Source organism: Takifugu flavidus, chromosome 14, assembly GCF_003711565.1.
Source record: "Takifugu flavidus isolate HTHZ2018 chromosome 14, ASM371156v2, whole genome shotgun sequence".
Classification (NCBI taxonomy): Eukaryota; Metazoa; Chordata; class Actinopteri; order Tetraodontiformes; family Tetraodontidae; genus Takifugu; species Takifugu flavidus.
In genome coordinates, this window is record NC_079533.1 from 8158514 (window position 1) to 8181052 (window position 22539).

The 22539-nt window shown below is 44.9% G+C and overlaps 4 protein-coding genes across 8 annotated transcripts; 1 reads left to right on the forward strand and 3 right to left on the reverse strand.

Moving 5' to 3' along the window:
* Positions 1–100: 100 nt before the first annotated feature.
* On the reverse strand, positions 101–3031 carry LOC130537669 (sialidase-3-like). Its single transcript, XM_057054631.1, has 3 exons — positions 2481–3031; positions 2073–2312; positions 101–1956 (listed from the first exon to the last, which is right to left on the reverse strand). Exons 2-3 carry the CDS (start codon positions 2295–2297, stop codon positions 949–951), a joined length of 1233 nt encoding a protein of 410 aa, XP_056910611.1. The 5' UTR covers positions 2298–2312; positions 2481–3031; the 3' UTR covers positions 101–948.
* Positions 3032–3101: 70 nt separating this feature from the next.
* Positions 3102–8135, forward strand: xrra1 (X-ray radiation resistance associated 1). Of its 4 annotated transcripts, none has more exons than XM_057054622.1 (17): positions 3102–3348; positions 3693–3826; positions 3897–3968; positions 4047–4119; positions 4196–4293; positions 4507–4655; positions 5547–5654; positions 5729–5826; positions 5899–5945; positions 6018–6104; positions 6172–6265; positions 6343–6451; positions 6543–6681; positions 6844–6949; positions 7014–7138; positions 7214–7319; positions 7392–8135. In XM_057054622.1, exons 1-17 carry the CDS (start codon positions 3267–3269, stop codon positions 7577–7579), a joined length of 1815 nt encoding a protein of 604 aa, XP_056910602.1. In that variant the 5' UTR covers positions 3102–3266; the 3' UTR covers positions 7580–8135. The 4 variants fall into 4 exon arrangements, with proteins under 4 accessions (XP_056910602.1, XP_056910603.1, XP_056910599.1 ...); XM_057054623.1 differs by having other exon boundaries at positions 5729–5817; XM_057054619.1 differs by having other exon boundaries at positions 5729–5945.
* Positions 8136–12044: 3909 nt separating this feature from the next.
* chrdl2 (chordin-like 2) lies at positions 12045–16095 on the reverse strand. Of its 2 annotated transcripts, XM_057054626.1 has the most exons (11): positions 15935–16095; positions 15445–15557; positions 15253–15346; positions 15019–15167; positions 14206–14299; positions 14049–14110; positions 13553–13721; positions 13292–13480; positions 13038–13211; positions 12861–12953; positions 12045–12772 (listed from the first exon to the last, which is right to left on the reverse strand). In XM_057054626.1, exons 1-11 carry the CDS (start codon positions 15999–16001, stop codon positions 12642–12644), a joined length of 1335 nt encoding a protein of 444 aa, XP_056910606.1. In that variant the 5' UTR covers positions 16002–16095; the 3' UTR covers positions 12045–12641. The 2 variants fall into 2 exon arrangements, with proteins under 2 accessions (XP_056910606.1, XP_056910607.1); XM_057054627.1 differs by lacking the exon at positions 13292–13480.
* A 605-nt stretch (positions 16096–16700) lies between these two features.
* On the reverse strand, positions 16701–19626 carry spag7 (sperm associated antigen 7). Its single transcript, XM_057054633.1, has 7 exons — positions 19470–19626; positions 18895–18962; positions 18714–18802; positions 18495–18579; positions 17730–17819; positions 17496–17652; positions 16701–17412 (listed from the first exon to the last, which is right to left on the reverse strand). Exons 1-7 carry the CDS (start codon positions 19552–19554, stop codon positions 17297–17299), a joined length of 690 nt encoding a protein of 229 aa, XP_056910613.1. The 5' UTR covers positions 19555–19626; the 3' UTR covers positions 16701–17296.
* Positions 19627–22539: the final 2913 nt, after the last annotated feature.

Consider the following 22539-nt stretch of genomic DNA (forward strand, 5'->3'; position numbering starts at 1 on the left):
TCAGTCTATTTGAGAAGGACAGCATCCATGTTTTAAGCTGTGCTCATGCTTTCTAAAACCCTCTCATCACAGGAATGTCCAAAAAGGAGAATGAGACAAGTCAGGGAATCACAAGTCAGGTTTATTATTTTCTACTAAAATACAAGTTTCATGCAGGTTTTGTCACTTCTCACAACAGTCAACAAAACAAGGAAACCAGTTTAGATCCACCCGCAGGTTTCATAACGTTAGGCAACGAGGTATTTTTACCGAGGTTTCCTATGTGCAAGTTTCTAATGGCTATATAAACGGTGAGGGTCCCTCAGCGGGTACATGCTGTCACATGCTTTCTTCTGATTATTGACGGCCAGCTGATCACATCTGGTCATAAAGCTGCACTTTGTAATGTCAGAAGGGAGAAAAAAACTGTTATATATGTGCTGGGGAGTGGAAAACAGTCCCAAATCATGTTTAAAAAGAAAGATTACTCTTGCACACCCCCCCAAAAACCAACTCAAAATCGTGACTCTTATCTTTGTCGTCTCTCGTTGCCATGAGTTTAGCTTTAGCATCAGCCGTACTGAAGGCATTTGTGACCGCAATAGGAAATTAAAAAGAGGTAGGTCTCCACCCGCTCAGACGATCCTGCCAGGGTGACGAGATGCAAAAATGCTGAACACAAAGCCCGACTTGGAGATGACAGTCCGACACGGCATGCTTCGAATCCGTCGCCCAACCTTTTAAAATGAGTCCTTTTTTCAAAACACAGCGCCTCGCATTCTGACGGGAAATTGCTTTTCGTGTATACCGGCGGCAACAGAACACACGACTTGTGCATGCATTATCATGTCCAGAATGTAGCACAGTAAACACAGACAGATGTCACAGCACAGTACACAGTAGTTAGGGGACTCTAACGTTGCACAGGAATGAGAGAACTATACGCTAACACGGAAATAAAGGAGCGATTCAACGCATCTTCTTGTCTTTCTTGCTGCCTGTCTGCATGACGTCATTAAGGGTGAACGACGTGAACGCGATCTGCTCCAGTTCACTTTCCTTCCCGCACTCCATCAAGCACGAGAACTGATCCTTGTCTCCGTTGTAAGCCAGGTCAGAGTATCCGCTCGGTCCCCTGTGGATGATCCTGGGCCTGTCCCATCCCGATGAGTGCAGGGGGGAGCGGTTCAAGTAAACACCCATGTCCCTTCTACTGGACTTGTTAGTTGGGTGGATGAAGAGCAGCCACGTTTGGGTGTCGGGAGACAGGAGCGACGTGCCGCAAGCTTTGCTGTCGGCCTCGTCGTTGGGGATGAATTCGGGGGCGGGGAAGCCGATCACGCTGCCCTGGCAGCCTGAAGGTGGTTCGATTAGCTCTGGAGCGATGTGGGGTTTGTCAAAATAAAGGCCACTGTTTTCACTCAGGGCCTCGCACCTGTGGCCCCCGGAGTTGCGTGCATTACAGTAGAGGTGGCTCCTGCCCTCGTGGTCTATTATTTCCGCCATTTCACACTCACATGACTTTTTGCTAAGCATTTTACCAATGTGCCACGTCTGGCCAAAGTCCTCGCTATATACCGACAGCGCTCGTGGGCAGACAGTGAAGGGAATGGGAATGGAGAAGCATCTGTAAGGGATATAATAGGCGTATGCTGGGATGATCAACCTGCCGTTCTCTAGCTGGACACCGTGGCCGGGGCCCACGGCGAATGTGGCCCACTTGTGGACAGCCTCGCCAATTGTGCTTTCAGTTAAGTCTTTAGCTGGACTCCAGGTTTGGCCGTCATCAGTGCTGGTGGCGCAGCAAAGGCGGGTCTTGTTCTTACCTGTGAGGATCTGTCTCCACTCTGTGGTGTGCCTCCAGACGCAGATAAAAAACAAAAACAACGTTTTGCTGTTCTTTTCATAGACGGGGCAGGGATTCATAGCTCGGTGGTTGGGGAGACACGCCACTGACAGCACATGGCTCGTAGACCACTGGAAGACATTTGTTAAAAAAAACAACAAAGGGGATCAATCAAAAACACAGTTGATTGCACTTTTTAAGTGTTGAACATGGCTGTTTTATCGTGGCTATTGCAGAATGTGACAACCTGTACAGAGCCATCATCTTTCAATGTTCCCCTCCTCATGACAAGGTTTTTGGCATCGAAGTCAGAGGGCGAGGATCTTTTCTCTGCAAAGGCGAGGAAGGTGTGGCTGTGCCTCAGGTAAATCAGAGCAGGAATTCTGTATGTTATTCCATCTGGCTCGCTTTCAAATAAAGTTGTTTTGACTGGCTCCTCTCCGCTGGCACTTTTTGATGGCGAGTTTCCCATGGTGCACTACAGTTCCTGTAAATACATGTTGTAAACATATTAAGGGGTTTCTTCATTTGGTAGTGTTCTTTCATCCACGTACTCGCACAGAGTTCATACCCCTGCGGATCCTCACAAATAAATGACCCCATCGGTACAAACGGTGCCATCCGTGCGCAGTCCCGTGCACATCGAACGCCTTACCTTCACTTGTTACTCCTCGCAGTTGTTGCCCTTGATCTTTCCATGAGCGCCATTATATCGTGCAGTCTCAGCCCACATCAGGTAGCCCTGGTGTTCACGACACTGATGCTTCGAGTTCATAAAAAATAAAATAATAATAATTTAAAAAAACAAACAAAAAAAAAAAACAGGAAACAGAATCGAAAACAGTCACGCGCGCTTCCCGTTTCGGTTTAGACGCATCGCACCGATGCGAGACGCGTTGATTCACGATAAGGCAACAACCCGAACAAAAATAGTGTAAGGGGGCTTTAAAAATGCAGCCCTCGCTACTCTGTAGCGTAATGGCAGACGCGGTAGCGAAACTATGATAACATTTGTAGCGGCGCTAACATGCGAAGTCGCGCATGCTCAGTACGATGGATGGACCTCAACGCATTAGATCAACCGTTAAGCGAGAAAGAGCAGGATTTAAAATCACCCTAATCACTACTGTGACACATTCCACTGCACTAATAAAACCGTAGCGTCGTTTTTCAGTTAATGGTTGATGAACGAGTTGCGTATTATGGTGTGTTTGCAGGCAATCTACTGTCTTATAACAATCTCAAGCTACGAAACGGCAGGTTTCTTCCGTCTTCGTCTACATGGGTGACATCATGTTAAGTGTCTACCGCCACCTGCTGGACGGAGGAGTGCACCTCACCTTACTTTCTGTTGCTAGGACACGGACCACTACAGTGTGACTCGTTGCACCCAGTGGTCAAATTGCAATCCTCATATAAAAAAATTTGCCCCAAGAGGGAGATGAATGCGACATCCTGTCATGAGGAGCGGAACTTTTCTATCAAATGTCTGCCTTCTCGGACAGCTCGGCACAGAAATAACGGTGGGTTTTATTTCATCACTTTAAAACCATTGAGAACAAATATTGCACACTTACACACAGAGAAAGCTGCATTCAACTCTTTATAATGTTAGCTCCTGTCATAAAAGTAAATTTAATGTAATAAAAATATTATAACCATCGTGCTAGATAACACATTTTTGCCATTAATTGTTACATCATGTGATCATAAATACACAATTTTTTAGACATATTAGGAGAAGAGTCCTTGCTACATTATATCTGAGACAGAAATAAAGGTTCAGTAGGTTAAGTCAGTCAGTAGTCTAATGGATCCAAAACAATATCTGCTGATAATATTTTATTTGAACCTTTTATTCCCGTAGGTGCTGGTCATTGGTTGGCTGCTTTCAGAAAGGCAGAGGAGCAGAAATACAAGAATCTACATCAGAGGAGAAAGCCTTGTCGGAAATTCCCGACCCAGAGAGCTGAGGGTCGTACGTTAGATGGAGCATTCCTGGTAAGGTGCTGACATCAGCTTGAATAACGATGGCTCTCAAATATTTCCATCTTTTCATCTTCTTCCTTAGCTGAGGCTGCACTGCGTTGACAAACCGACTGATCTCTGCTCCGTCCACATCAGTGAGCGTAACGTGAATTCTGTAAGAATCATTTTCCATCTATTCCTGATCATTTTTAGAATTTCTAAAAAGCCCATATAATTGTTATATTTGTGACAGGTCAAAGCAGAAGAGCTCAGAGAGTTCCACAATGTGGCTTTCATCGACGCATCAGCGAACTCCCTCTCATTAGGTGACGACTAATGACGACTCAGTTCTCCTTCAGGCTGAAATTACATAATTCAAATAATGACGTTGTTGCTCTGCAGACTCCCTCAGCTGTTTTCTGTCATTAAGAGAACTTAATCTGTCGTTAAATGGTCTGAAACACATGAAGTTCTGTGCTGCTGACTTCCCACATCTCCAGGTAACCATTTGTACATATTCTTGTCTGCAAATCATCATTGTATTATTATTATTATTATTATTATTATTAGTAGTAGTAGTAGTAGTGTAGTAGTAGTAGTAGTAGTAGTAGTAGTAGTAGTAGTAGTAGTAGTATTGAGCCTGCATGTAGCCTTGAAAATGTCCACCAATATTTTAAATTATCTATTGATATTCTGGTCTGTAAATTGTGCAGGTTTTGGATCTATCTTATAACAGCGTGTCTGCCAGCTCTGTTGCAGCCGTCGGTCGACTTCCACGTCTTAAGGTTCTTCATCTAACCGGGAACGACCTTCTTCACCTTCCTCCTAATATGGGCTCCTCCTGTCATCGTGCCACTGAGCTGTTAGTACCTCGTTCCCCGTGAAGCACTAAGACTTGTCCAAAGAATTTTTTGTTGAACGGCTTTTCTGCATTCTCCTCCAACTGATACCTCATTTTAGAGAAAAGGGGAAAAACATGTAGGCCAGGCTCCACCAAGTGCTTCTCTGTGCAACGTGCCAGTGAGTCATGGCAGGAAGCCTTTTTCCTCATGAGCGTTGTTCAAAAGACCCATTTATATGATTCACAGAGAAGCTGGTAGAATAAGAAGCAGCTAATCATATTTTTAATGTTGTGGCTGTAAAGTACACATTCATTAACCTTTTGACCTTGAGCTTATCTCCACAGGCACAGGCGTCTATTGGGATCATTTTGCACAGGGATGTAATTATCACCATATATGTTACTGGGTCACAGCAAATGGAGCAGGAGGGAATATATGATCCTAGCATTATTAGATTTAACGTCGCCTTGGATCTGTGCAGTTACAGCCAGAACCACAATATTATGTGCCAGATATGCTAATAAAGCGAGGTGAAGTAAGTGAAGCAGGGACACCTACTTTATCTCTGGGATTCTGTTTAGACACGTGCAGCGGGCCGTCTCATTTCCAGCACTTTGACAAAATGTTTATCTCACCTCCCCAGAGAAATAAAATCTTCAGGTTCGCTTTCCCCGCGTAAACACGAACCGATGTGACTTCTGCAGAACATTTGGCTGATGCCATAGCAACGGGAGCAAATTCAACACACGTGTTTCGACCTGACAACAAAATACCAGTGTTGAACGAGCGAGAGCTCTCTCACCAAATCACAAAGCTGTTGTTGAAACTGACCTGCGGGTTTCCGGAACGACCTTTGACCTGACTGTGACCACGGTGTTTACGGACCGATGTTGTGTTGTGGTCGGCTTCAGGAGGTCACCCCCAGAAGAAGGCCCCGAGTTTCCGGCACTGGAGGTGCTGCATCTTGATGATAACCGGCTGACGTCTGGAGTTTTCTGGAGCATTAAAAACCTCAAGAGGTGCTTATTTTGCATAGAGAAAGAGTTTGTATTTACAAAAAAGAGTTTATTTTATTTGTTCTCTTATTTTACAGACTCAAGCATTTAAACCTTCGGGGAAACTGCATCTCTGAGATCCCCTATTTGCTGCCGAGAGGCAGCTTTAAGTCTTTCATAGAAGAATGTGAATATGGTAAATTCTCCGTTGTTGTTTTATTTTATAGTCAGTCAAAACTATTCGTTCTTTTTCGTCTCCTCCATCCAGTTTTTGAGGAGAGGAACCCTAAAGAACGTGTGAGGAGACTCTCACAGGTGCTGCATCTTCAAGCTTTGCTTGGTCTGTTTGTGGTTCCTCTGCAGTAAATTTGCATCTTGTTACTCGAGGTGTGTAACTGGGAGGGGGACCGGCCACTTTCCGGAGCCTGTTTGCCACTTCCAGAGCTTCAGATCCTCAATTTATGCGACAACAAGGTGTGCAGAACACGGTGTGACTGACTCCTTCTTGAAGACGAGGGTTTGACTGTTGCTTCATCCTCAGATCACACAGGAAGAGGCTCTGCTGGCTGTCGCAGGTTTTCCGGCCATTCGCGAACTCGACATCTGCTCCAACCCCTTGACCTCACGAAGAACCAGTAACTCTTCTTCCTCTTGTTCTTCTTTGTCTTCTTCTCTCCACCTTTGAGTTTTGTAACTCCCCTCGTGTCTGCAGGAGAACCCCCCTCCCTGGTCCAGTGCCTCCAGCACAGACTGGGAATCACAGTGAAGAGCAGCCAGTCACGACGCTGCCACTCGGGTTTGCTGATGATCCAAAATGGAAGGTGCTGACCTTCACAGCGTCCTCCAGAGTTCACCAGATGCTTCATCTGAATGGCTGAACCTTTTTTTGTAGATTGATGACAGAATCTTTAGCAGGTTTCTGTTGAAGGATGCACCTCGCCCCCCTCGGGCTGACAGGAGTGACGCGTCCATCAAAAGAAAACCAGACTCGAGTACAAATAAAGGACGAGAAGATGCGGAACAACATCCAGAATGTGTCTTTCTCACCCAGGTCAGATGAGAGATTAAAAAAAAGAATGAATTTCTCTCTGAATTCAAGCTGAATTCAGACCTACCAGAGTGTGTATTTTAGTAAAAGTGCAGACACAGTGACGGGATGGAAATATGGGTCAGGAGGCCCCAGCTGATAACTGACTACGTACTTCATGTTCAGGTGAATGACATTCCTCAATCTGAAGATAGAAAATCCACACACGCCACTTGTGTAACGTTAAGAGACTGCGCCGTGTTGATGGACGCTAAACCCATCCCTAATCTAGGTGAGGGCTGCACTTTAATTCTCCTCAAAGCCGGGGAACCTGATGCTTTTTCTCCTGCCGACAGGAATACAGGCAGCCGTTAGGATGCTGGAAGCCCGGCTGAGGAATCGGAACGTTTACAAAGACTCCAAACCAAAAGTTGACGTCCCGAAACCACACAGGAGAAGAGAGAAAAGCGTCTTGTCTGACGTAGGAATAGGCTTAACTCTTTCCCTGAACGCCGCAAACCAGCTGAAAACAACTAGAAAAATGCTGTTTGTGCAGGCTAAAGCGCTTCCACCCATAAAACCCCCAAAGCAACGCGATCAACGCGCGGAAGACATGATGAAAGAAATCAGGGAGAGTACGAGCCGGAGAGAAGTCCCCTTAAGTATGCACATTCCTAATTCTGCACACCTCTGATACCCCGGCTTTGCTGACGTGTGGCTGCGTTTCTGCACAGGCGAGATGGGCGTCAGCAGGCAGGAGGCTCTGCTGCTGCTGAGGGACATGAAGACAAAGTACAAGAGGCTTTATGAGAAAACCATGGAAGAAGCAGCAGGCAGCGATGGGAAGGGAGCTGAGAGGCTCGGAGGGTTTTCGACGTTGTTTGTTCTGGAGCAACACCTGGATGTTGAATCCAGCGTGTGAGGAATGAAAGTGTTGAGTTGACTGATTTCCCCTCAAAGCATCTCTAAAAAACAAAAACCCCAGGCAGTCGCTGCTGCACCATATGGCAGCTTGGGTTCTTTTAACATGATCAGCGTGAGGTTCAGCGAGAAAAGACCTGATTTACAACGTCATTTTTAACACCCTGTGTTTTGATCAAGGCTGTTTGAGATAAGAACTTTGATTAGAATGAAAACAGCATATGTGCAACTGCCTGTAAAAACCAGACTGGGTCTTCCTCAGGGAGTTTATTGTGTTGTGTTTCCCAATAAATGACGGAAAAAAAAAACCCAAACATCTAATGACAGTATTTCCTTTAAGTCAACATCCGTGAATATCCCACATCTGGAACTGCAGACGAATACATTTCTGCTCCTTCTCAGGTTCTGCATGTGTTCAGTCTTTATTCTTTATCCCCTATTTGATTTTTATGACCTTGTCTTCCAACAATTTCAGTTAGTTTTCCTCAGAGCAACAGCCTGCAGATGTGGAATGCGCTTTCATCCCAGGTGGAATAAATAAAAAACACTATTCGGTAGATGTTTTCAGGTGGTATTTCTATGCAGACTATAGATCATCCATAATCCATAAATTTTTTATTTAATGAATCAATGCGTCAAATAATTGTCTTTGTGTTCATTTATGACTTGCAGCAAAACCTAAACTTACGTATGTGAATTCAAATATTGCTGTGCTAAATGGTTTCTCGTGAACACCTTGGCTTAGAGTCTGAGGTTCCGTTCGGCCTCTTTTCATCTTTGGTGCCATATTTGACAGTAATGAGGAGTGTTGTGCCAAATGGCAGAGACGCGATACTCTGCAGAAATGGTATTTTCCAGTCCACTGGAGCAGAGATCGTCTGTGTCGCAAAGACGTCTCACTCTGAATCGTTGTCAATCAACATAAAAATCTCTCCACAATCCTCGTCATCAGATCCTGGTCATCTACGTGTTTATATGCATTCTTCAGCTGTTATAAAAGTAAAAATGTTATGAGAGTCCAAACATTTTAGTGCGTTCTGACATGATGGTGAAAAACAGAGCCAGCTTTTTATCTCCCCCCCGAATGCATCTTCTTTTTTGTCTGCGTGTGCCAGCTGTTTCAAAGCTGCTGATCCAAAAGTTTAAGACCCACTGTGCTTCCACTGACAGCTAATATTAATCAAACGGTCGTTTGGCTCCTGATTCATTAGTTAAATCAGTTCCATCACTCTTTTCGGACAGAGGAATGAAAATGAATCCAGGACAGCTGAACACTGACCACCTCTGAGGAAGAATAGTTCAAAGTAACCTACCCACATATGTCCAATAAGATAAAAGAAACATCACAGTTTTAAGTAAAGACATCATTCTGAGTTGTAACCAGCAGCACACAGAGGACATTTGTCTCACTGTTGCAGCCTCGGTTCAAACTGACTGCGTCGCCGTGACGACACAAGCCTGATTTTATGCGTCACCCTGGCGTCCATCAGGGTTGACGATTGACCATCCTGGCGTGCTGCAACCCGTCGCATCCTGGCAACATGACCCGGAGAGGAAGGACCCGCTTAGATTTTCTTCCCATGAAAGAAAAGTGACGCTTAACCAAAAGCACATTTTCATCCGTGCCCTCGGTGATATAACGGAATCTGGCAGGAGAGTGTGGCACTCGGTCCAAATGAAAGAATAACAAAGGACGAGGCTTGATGGCTCACGTCAGTGAAGGCAACGCAGCAGATTTTTTAAATGTTCTGTTTTGCCTGAATATGTCCACATCTGGAGTCCTCGCTGAGAAACATCGCTTTTCTCTGTCAGACTCTCTTAAAGTGCGGAGAATAACCTCACGGAGACTCAGACACCCGAGCTGGCTCTGGAAGAACGGGCCCGAATACCTCATCAACGCTCATTACTCAAGTGCCAAATGAGTTCGCCGCGGACTGGACCTATTCATCGGTTCTTTTGAGAGAAAATTGAACTGTGACACACTCATCATGTCGGCCTGGAAAGGCTTCGGACACTCTGGCTGACATTTGCAGAGGAGGCCGTTTTTAATTACACATGGTCGACTTAAAGTTGTTGTCGGCCACCTTTTATTCTGCGAAACAAAGGATCCCTCTGTGGTCTGCTTTTAATAGTTTACAATCATTACAAGCTGCTCAGAATAAGGGACCCCAGACTGAAGTGTTCATGACAAGCATCCCGGTACTGACCGTGCTGGCCCGCCTCCAAACATCAGCTAAAACGATCAGGCCCAACTTAATTAACGGGAGGGCGAGGGTGTTAAAAACAGGGTCTTTGATAGATTTCGGAAGTATTTGGATGGAAGTATAAACTCGGGGGCTCTGGAGAGCACCTTAATCAGCTATGAAAGCAAACACATCTATCAGACTTAATTAACTTAACACAGTTTGGCTCCCTTTGAATCAGACGGCTGCCTGGTGGACTTGGATCCAGCTCCTCACACACACTGACTGCACCAGGAACTACTCACTTGCAGCACTTTGCTCAGTGTAACCGAGTGTGTTGAATTACTCGAGTACACCTGTGAGGGAGCTCGTACCTGAGTATTTGAGTCTGGTTTTGCTGCATTGATGCAGCTGGTCAATGACGACACCTGAGAACTCGAGAGTTCAAGGGTCACGACCCTCGTTAGGAGGAAGGAATCCTTCATATTAGGGATCGAAACTCTGAGTTGCCTTCAGAACTTAATCTTTTTTTTTAGATTCCTTGTGTTCTTTGCTCAGACCTTTACCTTTATATCCTGTTTCTAGCTGGATTCTTTTCTTTTTTTACCCTAAAAAGAAACAAATACGCCTCATTTCCTACATTAAACTAAGTATCTTTGCGTCCAACCTCAAGATTTTCTAAACCACATAATATTCTTTTTTGCTTGTAATTTCATTGTTAATTGAATGACACCTGTACATTAAAAACCATGTATTTATTTGTTGTTGTTTTTTTTATTTACAATTCTTACAAGTTTGGGGTCCTTTTCATGGCATTTGAAGGTATCGGTGTGCTGAGAACACACATCCTGGAGGTCGTGACCTCCGGGTCTCTTCCCTTCTCAGTGGTTCTGGGCAGCAGTGTGGAGCCGTACACAGAGCCGCGTGATTTATACCTACTGACTGCCCCCAGCTGCTCCAATTGCCAGAGCCGAGGCCAGGCATGCATGGCTGAGGCGAATCCACAAACACCCCACGGAATCGGGGCTGATGGAATTTCCGTCAAAAGTGACAGATAAAGCGAGACACGCTGTGCCAGATACAGCAGGCGCGGCGAATAAAATGAGTCCCAACGCATCTATGAAAGAGCGCCCGGGTAAAACCGCGAGGTGAAAAAGTCAGCTGTTAATTTGGGTCGGCATCAATCAATTGGGGCGGCGCTCTCCTGCTCCTTTGATTGGACCTTGTTCCCCCGGACGACCGGGATGAGGATTATTATTGTCCAAAGGTTGACACAAAAATACGAGAGGCCTTCTGGAGGCGGACCAGGGACGTGCCCCTGTTGCAAAACATTATCCCGCCGCTCCAGTGAGGCCTGCAGCAGAACCACAATGAGACCTCGTGGAGGCGTCGACCGAGTCGTGGGAACCGCGGCGATAATTTGACGCCTGTTGATGAGACCGACCTGCGGACAGACTGCACACAGCGCTGCCGAACCACAACACCGGCGCTCATCGGGTCAGCGGGAGCTCCGCAGAGGTCAGTCTCCGCTGACATCGTCTGGAGCCGATTTGAGCCACGAATCTCACCATTAAGAGTCATTAAATGTGATTCCTTATGTCTGTTTGGGGGAAACGGAACAGACGCATTGACGACCGCCGAGTCCTGACCTGAGATGAGCTCATCTGATGAACTCCAGGCTGTTGGCTGCAGTCAAAATCACCTTTTATGTTTTTACGGTGCAAATCATTTTCAAACGTTTACTCGGGACGACCAACGCACCAGCGTTGCCACGGTCACCACCTTCGTTAACTCGTTTTTAAAGCGATGAATGGATGGATTTCAGAATTTGTCGTTAAATTCACATTTGAGCTGTGAAATTGACAAAAGGGCAGTGACCACATTCTTCCTGGAGCCTGGCTTTTCTCACCGTTATTGGGGGATTATTGAAATTAGGCTTATGGAGTGGGTCACATGATCTGTTTGCATGAACATCAATGTTTTATATTTAGAGGACAAGTAGATGTAATAACACAAGCTCTTGTAGGAATGCTGGTGTTGAGTGTGTGTGTCTGTGTGTGCATTTGATTTTCAGGACTCTGAGCGATAGCATTTCATCTCCACTGGGAAAACAGTTGATCCGGCCTTCCGCAGTCCTGTTTAATGGAAGCCTCCGGGAAGAGACGGAATTCGGACCTTAAGCCAATCGAGTCCATAACGGCGAACCCGAAAACAGCTGTCACGTGAATGCGACGCCGCGTAAACCCGGAATTCCTCACAGCTAACAACAAGTCAGACACCAGCGAAGGGCGAGAGGCACCTTTATGGATCAACACTGTGAAGATGAGCACAGAGTTCAGCGGTGACTTAAACATACAAAGATGTCGGGTATGTAAAACCATTAAGCCACGATAACAAAAGGCCTTTGCGTGCGTGATAACAGATGTGTGGGATAGTGTGTGTCAGTGAGAACTCAACATGCAAACCCATTCAGACAGCGAGGTGTATATACAACAAGAACTCAATCACATTTTATAAGCTGGCGAAACCTCCGTTATTTACAATATAAAGGTTTCTTACAATCCCTTTACGTCTTTCTGAATGCTCAATATATTCAAAATCTCATGATTTTGTTTCCATAATTTAAGTGGTCTGTTTTTTTTTGTAGCCAGTCAGAATTTGACGGTGACGCTCTGCCTCCACACATTCACATTTTGTTCAGCACTTGGACTCAAATCTGTTTAAATATTTGAGTTGTTACATAAGGCAGAAAATTTTGTGTCACCACAAAATCTCCCGAAGCCCTCTGGGACCCAAGAATCTGCACTTAAAACACTCTGGAGGGGTAGAACATGTGGAGAAACAACAATATGGACGACATACAAATGCAAAAAGAAACTATTAAGGTGAACAGGCTCCTGCCTGCCTGGGATTGAGGAAAGTCACCATCTCCCGAAGGCCGTCCTCACAAAGGCCGACATGAGAAGCCTTACTCAGGCCTCCTCCCTCCTCCTTAAATTTCCTCCACATCTCTGAAACAGAGTGAACCGTCATCACAAATCTGCTGCCTGGGAAATAAACCCAGTCCCGTCGGAAACCGGAGCGCGTGGTGAGACGAACCTTCGTCCAGCGTGGCGAGTAACGTGTAGTTCTCCGGATGGTCCACGATGTCTTTTTTCTGAACGTCACCGATTTCCATTAACTGTAAAACACCTGCGGGTTCGGAAAAAAGAGTCACGGTGTTAGAAAGAAAACACGACACCACTGGATAATAAAGTCGAGGATTGTTTTAGGCACCTTCTACTGACTTCCATACTTGCACTTCCACCTCAGAGGTTCTCGGACGTTCCACGGCGATGATCCTGACGGTGTTGGGCGGGTCCACTCTCAAAGACGACTCTACCTTATACACCAACAGCTTGCTTTTGTCGCCAGGGTAACACAGAGTCTGGTTAGCCTCGGCTTTGCTCTCTAAAGACAGAAAAAACTAAAATGAGTCGTATCGACGCCGCTCGCGCCGCCCAGCGTCGTGGTGCGTCCCGCCGCGTCACCTGGACACGTCTTGCAGCACTTCCCTGCTGATTTTAAAGGATACTGGCAGGGGTACTGGGTGGGGCAGGTGATGCGTTTGCAGTCTTGGTGGCCGTCGGTGCACGTGCAAAGGATGCATTCCAGGACCTTCCCCAAAACAGGGTGCCACATGTCTCCATGAGAGTAGGTCCTGCCATTGTATAAACACGCTGAGGGAGAGGGGAACATGTCTGAGCGCCCCGCTGCAGGCGTCACGTCGCCAGAATCAAACAGGGCTTCACCTCTCTGGTGTTTCCTCTGCAGCAGAATCTTCACGGTGGTCTCCGAGGCCCCTTTCAGGTTGAGCTTGCTGAGGCTGAGGCCCCGAGGAGAGGCCCTGACCTTCGCGGGCGTGACGTGGTCGGGCCGGGCCCTGCTCTGTTCTGCAGAGCACTGATCCACCGAGTGCCTCTTTAGCAAAAAAAGATGTGATAAAACACAATTAAAGCATGAGCAGAATCAGTGCGAAGGAAATAATTAAAAAAATAAAATAAAATAAATAAATCTGCAGCTACGTCATTGCAAAATATCAAATTATTTTAAATGCACAATAGAGTTCATTTCCCTTCTTTATTAAAACACATTCATTTATTTTCACTCTATTTTATTGGAGCCGACTTTCTCGCGCAGGAATTCGAAAGCAGCTACTCACAAGCGTGTTTTTTTGTTTGTGCATTTTCACAGCTAAATTGAAAGCAGCTTTAACGTGGAAGCTGTGGTGAGTCAGTGAGGACGTACCACCCCTCTGTTCAGCTGCAGGTTTCGATCTTCTGCGGAGGAGGACCCGCCGGGGCCGCCATCTAAAGGCCGAACAAAACAGCGTGAGCAGCGTGCACTCAGAGCGGCGCATGAGCTCTCGGTGTTGCGCTGCCTCAGCTCGTAGGAGTTTGTCTACCTTTACACACCAAACAGCAGGTATCTGGAACCGAGACCGGCACGGAGCAGGTGATTGGCTGGCACGTTTTCAGTGCACAGAAGATGTTTCCATTCTGAGAAGAGAACGGGAGTGAGGATGCCTCCATTTTAATGTTGGAATGCACCGGAGCTGAAATGACCCTGCAGCTCTCACTGAGACCGTCTCCATATTTACAGAGCGGAATAACAGAGATCACTTCCAAATAACATAATCGGCTGGAGAAATTACTCCAGCAAAAACACGATGGGAACAAATGGCTTTTTTCTTCTGACACATGCGGCTTTTGCGAGCCGTGAGCTGCTAACCCCAACCCGTTTTTATAAATCACTCTTTGGGAAAACACACTGAAAGCGGCGACACCGCCAATGACCTCTGCTACTTTTGATCGAGAAGAATTCTAATAAACAGAGCCGCAAGAGTTTTCACCTCATGAACCACCTTAGAAATTTAGAAATGTTTAATGAAAAAAAAATCCACCATTAACAACTCATAAAAATGCACCTCTGACTCTTTTACACACAATTACAGGGAGAATTTAATTTGACCTTAATTTGCCTCTCCTTAGTTCTCAAATGAAACCGAACACAACACACACATCACATGCCCCCTAACTTTAGCAAAGCTTATTCTCTATTCTTCTCAAAATCTGTAATATCATGTTTTGAGAATGACAACTTAGATATTTCACTTATCTTATCTTCAGATCTATTCATTTTAAGTTCTCATACTTTTTCCCCGACATAAGCTGCTAGGTGAGATGAATAAAATGTAGAAGAAAAGAATAAAACTCACAGAGCATGTACACATAACACACTGGTTACTCTGCTTGGATGGGAAGAGGTCGCGCTTGTTGAAGGTCTCTCCTGGTTGATAAATAGTTCCGTTGTACCTGCAGGATTTGACAGAAGCTCTGAGTCCTGCGGGGATTCTGACCTGATCACCTGAAGCGGACCCAGAAAGTCAGCACGTTGGACATCTTGTATTTTCTCTCCCCCTCTTATCTTAGCGTTTGGATGAAGATCAGACCTGTGCATTTTGGACAACACTGCTGAGGCTCTGCTACCGGGTTCTCGCACGACAAAGCAGGACACTTGATCGTGTTGCATTTCACGTGGCCTTTCTGCAAAGAAAATAATGTGGATCACACGGATTGCAGACAGACCTCACCCGCGAACTTTTGCGCAATGTAAATGTTTGGAACAGGGGTTGAACGAGGACCTCCGTGCAGACGCAGCGCATGCAGAACATGAGTCCGAAGGGGTTCAGATGGGGATGCCAGCTGTCTCCTGGACTGTAGGTCTTGTCTTTGAAAGTACACAGCACCCCGGACCCTGCATGGGTGTCAACAGTCAGGAGGATGAGCTGGAAAATGCATGTGGCGCAGACGCATAACAACAGCAAACACGGAGGAATTTCCCCTCAAACTGAAACAACATTTCTGGCCAACATGTTTTATCGTGCCAACAATCATCTCTGACTAATGCAAACTAAAGAAAGTTGCACAGGTCCATCTACAGACCAAAATAATCAATCAAGTCAGAAAGAATTTGGGAGCGTCTGCGTCAGAGTGGGGTAACGAGATTCAGGATCAAACCAAAATACTGAAGTTATACTATGACAAAATAAAAACATCTACGTGTCGAATCCCATTTTCATGCATCATATTTAGCTCCGGACACGTAAACGCATCAGCGGGGTCGACTCTTACCTTTCCGCGGTTTTAACTCCGCGTCTGCAAACCAAATGATCACAGAAAGCAAAAAAAGTGACTGCATATTTTTATATGTGCGTGACTGAGTCGGCAACTGGCAATAAATGTGCTGCTGCGAGACAGAAACCGCACTATAGCGTGAAACCAGAATAAAAAAAAAACAGAACATTTTTTGAGTTTGCCTTTGGCGTCACCACCTGGAGACGGGCGGTACTGCAGGTAAAAGGAACGGGACGGAAGTGAAGTGAAAACATGATAGGGAATAAATCCTAAAATCAGGTATGCATCCAATAACAAAACATTTTCTGCAGTCCATTTGACACAGAGAACACCCTTTTTCTAAACTCCACTTTCTACTAACTGTGTAAATGCGCATTGGGTGCCCCCTTGACACAACATAAAGTTGATAAGGGTGACGAGAAATGATGTATGGTGGCACACAAGGAATTTTACTCCAATGTTAATGATCAAGCTGGAATCATTAAGTAGATTCATGAATTCTTAACACAAGCTAGTTTTTGGAAAGCTTTTCTTTTATGTTTTGAGAAAAAAAATAGTTTCATTTGCTCATCAGGAACATTCTGAGGCCTCACCTAGTCGCTGTTCCACAGTTGATTCTGTGAACAAATGAGTCAACCATCGCCTTTTATTCTGAGGTAAAATGCTGCCTACAGTACAATATAGGCTATAATCAGGGAAGAATCCCATTAATTATAATACCATTAATGATTGTACAGTATGTGTGGAAAGAAAACAAGTAAAATAGATGGTTAATTCTCCATTTATTAGGGGATAAAGAAACAGAAGTTAGTTAAAATAGACAGGGGGCTCCCAGTAACAATGAAACTGGTACAATTGTTTCCTCCCATTGTCTTCTCTAAAATGAACATCCAGATTTATATACAGGCTGAACACGAACAAAAAAGGGCAATCGTGTGGCCCGTCAAGCTCCACCTGTCAGGACATGTCTCCGCCAACTGTAAAAACAGTCAGAGCCATAAAGATAAAACACTCTGTGTGCGTTAAAAAAATGGCCATTGTCACCAAACATTTTCATTTAAAAAAAGATAAGAAAACAACAAATGCGGAACACTGTTGGTACACACATCACCGTTGTCTATACTGTATAGCATCATTTTTTTTAAGCATAGAAATGACAGAATATCAAGGATAAACTACCCGTCTTCCAGTTCAAACACGCGCTCCACCATTAAATCAGCAAGGAGATAGTTAGCATACAGGTATTACCCACTGTCATCACCTTGGTAAAGTACAGGATATTGCATTTCAGGGTGAGACAGTATTTGCATGCACGCCCACAAACATACACACACACACGCACGCAAGAGAGGGGGAGACTCAAGAACTGCTGCCGTGCGCCACTGTGTCATCCTCCTGCTTCTGTCGCTTCTTTGCTCGGATTGCATTCATGGCTTCCTCTATGGAGCGAGTGTCCCGCTTGTTGGCCACCGGAACTGGGAGAGGAAACAGCGTGTGAATGGAACCAGCACGAGGAGACGGGGAGAATGCCGGCCGGGGCCAGTTGATCGACACTCACCACAGCCGTACGTCCTGTTGGCCTCCAGCGTGTGTGCTGCGTCTTTGGCGGCAGAGGTGCCAATCAGGTGACTGTACTTGTCTTTGTAGTTGGAGTTGGGACAAGTCTCTGGCTTCTTCGTCTGACTGGATGTAGCTTCTTCCAATGCTGCCATTTCCTGAAGTACAGATAGAAAATGTCAGATTTTTTTTAAAAAAAGTTCCTGCTTCAAGGACGAATCAAGAGCTGGTTTACTTTGACTCTGCGCCGCTGCTCTGCCAGTTTAGGATCCCACTCCTGTCCTTTGCGATATGCTTCCAGCTCCTCATCTGATGGAGCAAACTCCTGGCACGACACAAGCGGACACCAGTCACACCTCACTTTATTACCGCCACCCACGCTGAGGTCACATCTTTGTCACAGGGTACATTTTAAGCAGGATAACACACACCAAAAAAGCCCCTCTGGATCTTTTTGTGTACAAATTTAGAAGACACATAGCAAATCTTTACCCTAATTTTAAAATAAAGTGATCAAAGTAATAAGCTCTCCTCAATGTTATTTTGATCAATAGTAATTTTACAGAGAGAAAAAACAAATTTAGAAAAGGAAATTAATGACTGTACATCACTGTGTGATTTGAACTCCATCAAAATAGAACTGCGTCTTGCTAAAAATGTATTAAACATTGACATTTTAAATTGTAGAACACACAGCAACCACCTGGCGTGTGAATGTCCAAATGCTTGGACAATAAAAAACTATACATGCAATAAAAAACATCTGCTGGGATGTTCAACTGTATGGTTTAGATCCTACATTGGTAACAAAAATGAAAACAATGTGTGCATCCACGTTGAGTTAAACTGTAATGTTTCCTTCTTTCCATGCTTTGTGCTGCCTCATTACAAATGACACGCCAGTAGATTTTCCATTATACAGCCGGCAATTGTGCAAAACAAACACAAAAACCATCCATCATCTGTGGTATGGAAGTAATCAGAATAAAAGCTTCCAGACCTTCTTGAAGAGCATGACATAGCGGCTCTCTTCATCCTCTCCAAAAGAAAAGGACGTCACACCGGCCACTTCAGCAACATCGTGCCTGAACGGATGAAAGAAAATGTATCATACACAGTGATCCAATTTCTTTTTTATGCTGATACTCATTACTGGCTGATTATATGCGTATTGTTTATACACACAAATACGAAATTTAGGAAAGCACTAACAACTTACAAGATACTCCTTTCAATCTTCCCCATGGGTTTGTACTTTCGTTTCTGTTGGGAACTATCCTGAATAAAATCGGACACCTCTTTCTCCATCTGAACAGACATGTGGAGAGCGTTCAGGTCAATGTGGAGGGGGAATCGAATGGAATCCAGTACAAATGTTCTGGTTTATGAGGTCAAGTCACCTTCTTCCTGAAGGCTGCCTTCTGTCGTTTCTCCTCTTCTGCCATCTTCTTGAGTCTTGCAGCTTGTTCTTGAAAGGACAATGGTTAATGATTTAATTTCAGTTATTATTACAGCCATGTGTCAGCTTAAAGCTTCTTTTTTTTTCACCAAGCAAATAGACATGCATGGGGCCATAAATAGACACTCTACCTGAACAACTAATTATATATATAAAAAAAACCTCAATATGTCAAATCACACAAATATGGAATGAAATATTACAGGGAACTTTTTTACGTGCAACATAGTCTTATGGTTAATGGATTGCGTGGACGTTCTGTCATCAGAGTCCCAAACTGTGACCTCTAGCCGGTTCAGGTCTGCGGGACAAGAGGAGGCTGCGTGCTGGGTTGAGGCGGAGTTTCGCCCAGGATATCACCGCCGACTCGGTGCTCCACCGGCCAATGAGAGCAGCAGCAACGCTGTCTTTGCCAGTCCATTTTATTTTAAGTACGGGCCAACCTCGTCTTTTGTCAACATAATTAGGGTAATAGTAATGCAAATGGAATGGTTATTCAGCCAAACCAGCGTGTACCTCGGGCCTTTCGTCGGCTTTCCTTGTCGCCGACTGTAGGAGGCTTCTCCATCGAGTTTAATATTGAGCCTAGGAGGTCCGCCATCTTGGAATGAGAGGACAGGGCTAGTTTGTTGTTGTTGACGGCAGCTGCTTGTGCGCAGGCGCAGAACGTCGACTTCTTCTTCGCTCTATGAAAAACATCTTTATAAACTCTCTACCGCCACCCTCCGGTCAATGCTGTCATGTCCTATGCCATTTGTAAACGCAAAATCAAAATTTATCTAAAAGTAGGATATCATCTAATTTATGTCTGTTTGTATCTCTTTAAACGTGAAAATCAGTAAACGAGCACCATTATATAAGTACTAGAGGGCATGCTCCCCATGTCTATATGAGCATTGTTTGTGTTGTTATTGTTGAATGGGCCTTCTGGGTCACAGCATCCTGTTATGTGGAGGTTGTGGTTTCACCGCATCAGCAATAACCCAGACACTACTGCAATACTAAAGTGTGGACAGACCGGGGAAGCCTTTAAAGACACAGCAGGGCTGATGCGGTTGTACCATTAACACTATCAAAACCAAAAAAATAAAAAATAAAAGGCCACCCTGGTCTTTTAAAATGTTAATTTGTTGCCTCTGTTTGAGCTTCTGTTCGGACATAAAATGTCAATGTAAGTGTAATACTGAAAAACTTTGCTTTTTAGTATCTTTATAAGCCAACGCTATTGAAAGGCCCCAAAACCAAACAAATATGCATATTATATGTCAAATTTACAGGAAGTTGCAGATGTTGGATGAGGTGCATATATAGTCCTGATCTTAATCCTTCAGACTGCCCTCATTCAGTGCGACTTGTTATTGTTATTATGGAGCGAGCACAGCAGACTCCTCCCCCTTGATTTAAATGCAGTATAAATGCAGGATCAGCCTGTCCACAACAGTGTCTGAATGCCTTTGTTGCCCAGACATGAAGGGACTGAGCTTGGTTCTCCTTGTGCTTCTCCTGATGCTTGCAGCTGGGGAGGGTAAGCAATTCACACCTTCTTCTCAACAAAATTAAGGAAATCATCAGCTGCTGAAACACCTGTCTTATAAAGCGCTGGATCATGTACCTCCAATAAGTTCTGTTGATAGAAATAATTTCTCACCTAAATTGATGGAAAATGTAATATTTAATATAATCATCTATAGACAATGACTCCGAAATGCAGTACTGGACGTGTGGGTATAGAGGACTCTGCAGACGGTTCTGCTATGCTCAGGAGTACACCGTCGGGCATCACGGCTGTCCTCGGCGATACCGGTAGGCCTGCAAGTATCTTAAAGTAAAAACTGCACGCCTCAAATGACCACCGCCTGTTGACGATCACCTTCTGCTGTGCTCATTTTCAGGTGCTGCGCTACTCGTCCTTAGCAGCCGTCCTGGGACGACTCCCGGAAGATGTCACTGCATCACTTGGGCTGTCACCTTCTGCCCTGACAGCAGGGATCTCGGTAACTGATTCAGCCATCTCCTTGGCAACTTTGCTTCTTGGATCTCTTACAGGGATCTGACAATGAGGACTTCAACCAAACAGCTATTTCTAGATGTGCGACTCTGACCTCTCAGCTTGTAGATGTAGTATTCCTGCCTCAGACCTGGTGTAGCTGGGGCAATATCTCACTTTTAACACTTCCTTATAGACCATTTTTGGAATGCTGTTTTACTAATAAATGCATGGAAATCTATTTAACTTGCTTCTTGTGCTGCTGGGATAACATCACCATTAGCCCAAACACCAACAAATGTAGCTATTTCCCTCTTCCTGCAGCTGCTTTACCAGCATGTTTGACCCTCAGGAAACACGGGGAGCAGTCTGGAATGGCTCTGTCGTGATTTTGCACAGCACCCCATCGGCAGAGGAAGATAGCAGACAAGTGCCTGACCCAGAGCTGTGATGGAGCAGGGCTTTTGTGCAGGAAGTGTGACGTCTCATGTCTGTCTCTTGTTGTTGTTGTTGTCTGCCCACCCAGACAACATTGTCTGGTACGGGCGGCCGACGTCACAATCCTGCAGGCAACACAGCGAAGCAAATTCATTGTCACGGAGACTGCATTACTCTGTTGGGGAACATTCGTTCAGTTTAATGACTTTTCAATTTTATAACAGGAAAATTGATGTAATTTTAAAATCAGTCAGCTGCAGTATAATAATGCATAATAACAGTCACATAATACTCAGAGATTTGCGTGATCTCTGGTGGAGCAAACTGATCTGAAGACTGCTGATGGCTGTCCCAGACTCGCAGGTGTTAAAGGCACGGGCGCTGTTCGTAAACACGGGCCACTGCATTGTGCTCTACATTGTCATCTGCGTTGAATCTTTGTGCTATTCAGACAGCGCAGCATGACCAGACCACAAAGGGGTAAACCCCCGACGAACCTGTTTACACGAGCCAGTCTGTCTTCACAAAGCTGAGGGCAACGTGTGGTGGTGACCTGATGCAGGATTAAATGGTGAAAACAATAAGGATTCAGAAACAAACACTTAAAATGCATTACTGATAGAGGAGATATGTAGTAATTGGTACTGGCTTCAGGGGTCTGATCCAATATTCTCAGCATTCTCTGGAGGACATCAAGACTTGAGACTCCTCAACAATCCTCCTCTCACCTGCCAGCTGGAAAGGTCGAGGGTCAAGGTCTATTGATTACCTCCAGGGGCTAAACTGATTTACAGCCAGGATTCACACCACTGTAACTCAATAACACTATAAAACACACAAATAAATAAAAGAACTGCTGAACATCACAGTGAATCATTTACAAGCGTAAAGTCAGTGAATTCCTGAAGGAAGAAGGGAAATTGATAAAAATGAGACAAACACGTGGCGTAAAACTCTCACGATGGTTAAAAATCACATTTAAAAGTATGAAAGAGGGTAATTTTTTTTTTAGATCATTAAAACCCGAGTTCTCAAGTGCAAACGTTGCATATAAGTCGTTGCCAGTCAGCTTATGAAAGCAGAGAGTTCTTTTTCAGCTCCTGGTTGAAGCAGAATTAATCGAGCGTGGCTCGCTGTGCTAATGCTCTCAGGGTCCATTAA